The 7,826-nt window shown below is 41.4% G+C and overlaps 1 protein-coding gene across 2 annotated transcripts in view; it reads right to left on the minus strand.

Annotated features, from left to right (window-relative positions):
* CAMKMT (calmodulin-lysine N-methyltransferase) overlaps positions 1 to 7,826 on the minus strand; it is a 226,001-nt gene that overhangs the window by 216,959 nt on the left and 1,216 nt on the right. Inside the window, exon 2 of one of the 2 annotated variants that reach the window (XM_061991321.1) lies at positions 2,008 to 2,063. In XM_061991321.1, the coding sequence (XP_061847305.1) occupies positions 2,008 to 2,063 (56 nt within the window). Of the gene's footprint in view, positions 1 to 1,896; positions 2,064 to 7,826 lie in introns of both variants that reach the window. The other variant, XM_061991320.1, reaches the window with a different exon arrangement.

Below are 7,826 nucleotides of genomic sequence, written 5' to 3' on the forward strand. Positions count from 1 at the left end.
GAAGAAGAAGATTTAACAAGATGTAGGTCACTACCAAAACGCTTTTAAAACTTTATTAATAACCTCATGTTGTTCATAACATGATGCAATGAGGGACGGGTTGAATGTTTATGGGTGAGAATTAAGGGACAGGGTAATGTGGGTTATACTGTTGTGGGAGTTTGTTACAGGCCACCTGACGAGGAAGTAGATGAGGCCTGCTACAAACAGCTGAGAGCTGCCTCTCAATGACAATCCCTGGTCCTCACAGGGGACTTCAACCAACCTGATATTTGCTGGCAAAGCCACTCAGCCAAGCACACAGAGTACAGGAGGTTCCTGCAGTGTGTTGATGACAACTTCCTGTCACAGGTGGTTAAAGAGCCACCAAGAAGGGGCATTCTCCTGGACCTTGTGCTAACAAACAAAGAAAGTCTGGTTGGGGACGTGGAAGATTACAGACAGCCTTGGCTGCAGTGACCGTGAGATGATGGAGTTCAAGATCCTGTGTGGAAGAAGCAGGACACCAAGCAGGATTGCAATCCTGGACTTCAGGTGAGCTCACTTTGGCCTCTTCAAAGACCTGCTTGGAGGGACCTCATGGACTGCGATTCAAGATGGTAGAAGAGCCCAAGAAAGCTGGTCGATCTTCAAGTGACACTTACTCCAAGCCCAAGATTGATGTATCCTTACAATTAGAAAATGAGGAAAAGGAGGCAAAGAGGCCTGCATAGATGAACAAAGAGCTACTGGAGTGACTCAAGGACATGCAAGAAATCTATAAAAGATGGAAAAAGGGCCTGATTGCTTGGGAAGGGTATAGGAATATTGCCAGAGCATGCAAGGGTGAAACAAAGAAGGCTAAAGCCCTTTTGAAATTAATTCTGGCACAGGAAGTAAAGGAAAAAAAGACATGCTTCTTCAAGTGTATCAGTAGCAAAAGGAAGATTAGGGAGAATGCGAGCCCATGATGAACAAGGACGGTGTTCTGGTGACAGAGGATGCAGAGAAGGTGGAATTACTGAATGCTTCTTTGCTTCATTCTTTACAGCCAAGGCCAGCCCTCAGGAAGCCCTACTTAAGGACAGTAGGATAGTCTGGAAAACGGACAACTTTCCCTTGGTAGAAGAGGATGGGGTTAGAGACCTATTAGGCAAGCTGGACACCCACAAATCCATGAGTCCTGATGGGATGCACCCACAAATGCTGAAGGAGCTGGCTAATGTTATTGCTAAGCCACTCTCCATCCAGTATCTAAAGGGTGGATGTCAGGAGAATGGGGCAATACTTTCTCTGTGACAGGACAAGGGGTAATGGACATAAGCTGGAACATTAAAAGTGCCACTTAAGCACAAGAAAAAAAATTCTTTCCTGTGAGAGTGAGAGCGCCCTGGCACAGGCTGCCCATGGAGGGTATGGAGTCTCCTCTGGAAGTTTTCAGAGCCAGCCTGAAAATGTGCTTGCGAGACTGACCAAGGTGAATCTGCTTTAGCAGGGGAATTGGACTGGATGATCTCTAAAGTTCCTTTCCAACCCCTACCATTCTGTGATTCTGTGATCATGTCATTAAGTTTTAATTAATATTACAAGTAAATGTGTTCCTTTTTTTTACATCCTATGTATATTTGAAGAATGTCAAAACAGAAAGCTATTAGCAGTATAAAATAAAACTCATATTTCTTTTCTGTTATAGGTACAATCATCAGTATTTTCATTCAAGCTCTGGCCCTTCAGTGAAATGTACTGAAAAAATAACCCCACCAGACAAGCTGCTTACTGTAATAAACAACTAAAAATAACATCTAACAGTTTGTTTGTAAATTATGCCCTAGTTATACAAAACACTGGAAGAATAATGAGTTTTATATTTCAGGCCTGTATATCTTAGGAAATACTTAAAACTTAAGCGATGGTTACCTTAAGGACACACTATACTCAGGATAAAAGATGCTTTTATACTGAACCCAGGTCCCAGTTTCCTCTTCTGTATTCTGGTCTTCTACCGAAAAGAGATTGAACGATGCAAACCTTCTTACAGACACTTGTTGGAGATGCACATCTTTCAAGTGCTTTTTCTTCAGAACCTTTGAAATGAAGGACAAATTAAACATTAAGAATAAAACTTTCAAGGAAAGAAAAAACATGGGCTTATTTAACTGAAGAGGCAAGCCTGGAATCAACTATAACAGCTATGTCATTAGGTAATAGCTATGAACAACTAGTCCAAATATGTCAAGCCTGAGAAAAACAACAGTGACAGTGATAGTAGGAGTCAAGAGAATGGGCTCTGAATTTATTATATCTCCACATATGTATTATATTTCAATAACTGTAAAGTAAATGTACCATATTCACAGGGACACACATCCATAAGCACAAAGTTCCTTTTTTTAAGTCCTGCTGCAGTGAATCCATGACAGAATTAGAGGGGAAGACTGGGTTCTTCCCTGTCCTCCTATCACACTGTGAAACTTTCTGTGCTGCTCACTGTCCCTTTAGATTAAAAAACCGGAATGATACGTGTTTGCCAGGTAAGCTGTTTCCTAGCTTCGAAGTCTACTGCTGCACACTTGTAGAACTGCTGCCAAATTTGCTACCTATCCCAGGCCCCAAACTTTCAGATACCACAATTGCATATTCCCCTACCAATGCCCTGTAAAGGGGACCAATGCATTAACCAACCTTTAGATGATCCCCAAAATACACTGACAGCATCAAGTGAACTTGATTAAGAGACTGAAGAATTCAAGCAGTGGTGGAAGTAGAATGTTGACGTATGCATTCTGTGTTAATAGCTAAAGGATTAAAACACCTGCCCAGGAAAGTGAAACTGTGGGCTCTCCATCCTGTAGTCTGTTGTTCTCAATCGTGTCTTTGAGGAGTGAGGTATACACTCCTGCGTACAGGAAAAACTGTCTCCCTGCCTGTTTGAGCTGTATGATTGCAGAGAAGACAACTAGCATTTCCCTGTCAGACAAAAAGGCTTACGCTTTAGGTCAGTCATGTGAAGGGAGAAGTGTCCTGGTTTTAACTTCCTTCTCCTAACATCAGAAAGAATACATAAATAATTGAATCAATCATAGAATCATAGAATGGTAGAATGAAGGTGTATAAGCAGTCCACACTGATTAAAAAAACAGAGCAGAAAAACTCAGCATTATAAATAGACAGAGCTACAAGGAATAGCTCTATCGAGTGGGAATTGATTGCAATTTAGTTTTTTGCCAAGCAGAGCTAAACTTGAAGTCAAATGAGAAGTCACTCTCTAGAATTGTAAAACACAAACGGCATCTTTGCATATGGGATGCATACAACAGAATAAAGGGTCAGTGATTTTTCTGCAGTACTCAACCTTTGTCAACCGTGCTTTAACTGGAAATGCACTCACATACAACAGCCTTACAATTTGGTGCCATGACCTATTATTCTGAAGGATACTTGAAAATACTACATATGTGAGCAGAGCAATTGTATTTGCCATGCTATTAGAAACTAACAGCAGGTCTGAAGCATCAGGCTTATTGCTTTTGGATCTATTTTCATCTGCAGGTCTCAGCATATCAAAGGCACAGACATTTTCATCAAAGTATTAAAAATGGCTGTGTACTGTCCACACCATTTCTTCTGCTTCTGTAACACATGGGAAAAATATTAAGGAAACCACAAAACCCAGCAAAACAGGAGAACCAAATGATAATACTAACAAAATTAAGAACTTAATATAACATAGGCAAGCCTGGAAATGAAATGGACCAACTTAACAACTAAAGAAACCCACTAAGATGTAATTTTCAGAAAAGCATGGGTTTGGGGGGGCTTTTTTTAAAGCAAAGGCAGGCCATTACTAGCAGGGGGAAAAAAGTCCAGCAGTGACAACACTCTTTTGTTTGCAGTGGGGGTTTGTTTTTTGTTTGATTTTTTTTTAATATACAGAGACATCTTCTAGCCACGCTGCAAAATGCATTCTCCATGTTAGCAGAAAAATCTCCGGAGCATTTGAGTACTCAGCAAAACCCATTTCTCCCACAGGCTCCAACTCAAACCAAGAGGTCTAAGATCTGAAAATTACAAGAGGAAGTCAAATGTTTAAAAAAAACTAAATATAAGTGAGAAAACCAAGCACAAAGGAGGAATATGTTACCTTATCTATATCTAACCCTGTATTTTAAAATAGAGATCAAAATACTGTTTACTTCAGGTCAGTTCCTAAAAGCATCACAATTGTGTTACAAGCTACAAAGATACGCTGCTGCTATATGATAATCCACTGACAAAATCCAAAAGGCAACAAACCTATTTAAACTTGTAATAGCATTTTGAAGAGGCTGAAAAGACAGTCATCTCTATTTTCATGATGCCCTCCCAATGAAGGTGAAGCTCCTTAACTTCCTGCGTACTGCCATTATACATGAACATGTCCCAGGGACATGTACAGTCAATATCCAAGCAAACTAAAACCTTCTCAGAACAGACACAGTTATTGGGTTTAGTGATATCCAACAGAAAGTGGGGAAAGAATCACTGGACACCTTTGTTCCTTGGCTGGGGCTGGTGGCCTCTTTATCTTCTCCCTCAGTAACTTTCAACTAAGTCAAACTTTGTCAAGGGCAGGGAGGGCTCACTGCCAGTTATAGTTTCAAGCAAAACAGACTTAACTACTCAGGGAAGAGAGAAGAGTTTACCTACTACCAACTGGAAACGGGACATAAAGCAAAAACAGAGCAGGATGATGAGAAAACTATAACCAGCTCTTTAAGGTCTCCTTCCCCAACCCTTCCCTTCTTCCCAAGCCCAGCTCATTTATCCCGGTATCTCTGCCTCCTTCCCCCTCAACAGTGCAGAGGATAGGGAACAGGAGTTGTGGTAAGTCACTCACAGGTGGTCTCTGCTGCTTCTTTCTTCTCAGAGGAGGAAGACTCCTCACATTCTTCCCCTGCTCCAATATGAGGTCCCTCCCAAGGGATACAATCCCTAATGAACCCCCTCCTTCCCTGACCCTTCCAACATGAGTCCTTCCTAAGGGCTACAGCTCTTCCAGTGTGGGACTCCTCTGTGGCCAGCAGCACTCTGGGCATCTTCTTCTCCAACACTGCCTCCCACAGATTTGTGGCCTCCTCCAGGCAGAGTCACCAACCCTAGCTTGGGGTTCTCCGTGAGCTGCCAACAAATCTCAGCTTGACCATTGCTCTCCATGTCTGTCAGAAGGACAGCTTCTGTCTCACCACAGAAGCAGGGAGGCCTTTGCTCCAGCACACCTCCTCCTCTTTCCTCACTGACTTTGGGGTCCGCATGGTCGCTTCACTCTCATCCGACCCCTTCCACCACCTCCCAGAAAAAAAGGACCTTCCCCTTCCAGGTTCTTTTTCTTAAATGATTGCAGAGGTGCCCAATTGGTTAAGCCCCAGAGGTTGGTCTGACTCAGAACCAGAGAAAGTTTTGAGCAACTTCTTACAGGAGCCACCATTACAGCTAGCTTCACCTAGCAATATAGAAGTCTAAGCTGAGTCTTTATTAACACTTTTAACATTAAAAAACCCCAAAAACACCAAACACTCAGTTCTATGGCACTGAATGGAACATGGAATTTTGTACACACAAGACAGTTTCTACGTAATCAGCTACAGAATAATCTTTAACTGTACCACCATCATTGGTAGGAATGTGCATTATCTATTTTTACATGTAGTTCATTTCCCAAATTGTTTTATCCAACTGTAAACAATTTATAAAGTCAAGACTAACAAAAACATAGAAAAAGACCTGAAGCAACAAGTGAAGAACAACATGTGTCCAAAGAAGAGCAAGGAAGCTGGTGAATGGTCCAGAACAGAAATCTTATGAGGAGCAACTGAGGGAACTATGGTTGTTTAGCCTGGAGAAGAGGAGGCTGAGGGGAGACCTTATCACTCTCTACAACCGCTTGAAAGGAGGTTGTGGGAAGGTGGGGAGTTGGTCTCTTCTCCAAGTAACAAGCGATAGGACAAGAGGAAGTGGCTTCAAGTTGTGCCAGGGAAGGTTTAGAGAGGATATCTGGAAAAATTTATTCATCAAAAAGGTTGTCAAGCATTGGAATGGGCTGCCCAGGAAAGTGGTTGACTCGCCATCCCTGAAGTATTTAGGTAGATGTGGCCTTTAGGGACATGCTTTAGTGGTGGATGAGGCAGTGCTAGGGTGATCTACTTGATGATCTAAAAGGCCTTTTCCAACCTAAACAATTCTGTGAATCTATGAGAGAGGAGCGGGAAGAGAAGAAAAATTGTTTTAGAAGATCTTCTGTTGTCAAAAAAGAGGGGGAAAAAAAAAAAGTAAAACCAAGCCAATCAAACAAAACCATTGCTCTGTCCTCATTTTAGCTTTTGTTTTTCAGTTCTGGAAGCCAAAGCACAATAGCAGGTGAGCCAGACTTCTATGGGAAGAAGAGCAAAAGGAAGTTAACAGGCAGGATAAATATATAAAGCTTACTGTTTTCAGCAAAGTTTTCTTGAAACTTTCTTTAGGGAGCAAGTGTACATCTAGAGAGCAACACAGTTTCAGCCTATTGCTCTAACTTCCCTGCAAAGACTGCCAATTGAATAATGCCATCAATTGCATAGACTGGTAGAGCTCAAAATACAGCCTTAGTGAATTTCCTCTAGCCATTTATCAATCCACACTGCATATGTAACTTACTGAAGCTTTTTTTTTTTTAAGCAAGAAATATTTTCCTTGATTCTGACAAGCTAAGTTTAAAAACATTGCCAAACCCTGTACATTTTATGGATAAAGAACACATAGGTAATTATGCAAACCTCTGGTTCTTTATGCAAGCTTCATAGGATACCTAATAAAAGGGCGTTTTTCTTAATTAAACCCTCAAGCACACGCTCAAGCATCCTTACCATAGCAAATCAATTTGCGTATACATTGAATGAAAGCACATTCAATGCATAAACACACAACAGAACTGATTTCGCACAAGGCATTATTAGAAGCAGTGGGAAAAGCATTTTTTAAAGCACTGTAAGAAACACTTTGACAGTGCCCCTTTAAACATGAATATAAAGGAAAGTTGATACTTTCTTCTAATCCATAGATAGATCCAAGCATCACTGTAGTAAAGAGTGCAGAACTGATTTTTACTTTAACAGTAAGATTAAATTGATCCCTGCTCATTGTACCATATAAAAATCAACAGAAAAACTAAAGAACATGGAAAAACCCAGGGAACCTGCAGAGGAAAAGGTCAGAGATACCTGCAGTTTGAGGAAGAAACGGAAGCCTTCTCCCCTAATAGCTACATGCACATCCTACAATCCCATGCAACTGTTACTAAAGTTCCTTATGATTTTAAGACTCAGGGATATGCCAAAGGCAGTACATCAAAAAGAAGTAACAACTAGTAGCTGCAGAGTGCAGCTCACTGAGTCTGCTGGAACAGAAACCTACAGAGACAAACCTGATATTCCTGCCAATAACTTTGACATTTCCTGCTTTACAGCAGTACAGTCAAACAGAGCTTGTCCTGTTGAACTGGACCAGGGAAACTGCAAACCAAAAACATACACAAAGAAAAGGTCAATATTAACCTTTTCATGCCCTTCACTCTGTCGCCCAAGTGCAGACAGGTGTCCCTTTCAGCCCAGTTGCCATCATCGGACCCAATGCCACCACTCTGCCTTCTCCAGAAATGATCACTATGGGTTGCTCCAGAGCTCAGAGCTAAGTTAGAGCTGTAAATATTACCTTCGGTAACAGTAACAACTAATGAAACTGACTTGTGTTTTTAAGCCTTTACGCATACATTCATCTGCAGCAGGATCCTTTCCAACCCTGCACCACTCCTAAAGGGTCCAAAAAAGTACAGAAGG

Source organism: Colius striatus, chromosome 2, assembly GCF_028858725.1.
Source record: "Colius striatus isolate bColStr4 chromosome 2, bColStr4.1.hap1, whole genome shotgun sequence".
Taxonomy (NCBI): Eukaryota; Metazoa; Chordata; class Aves; order Coliiformes; family Coliidae; genus Colius; species Colius striatus.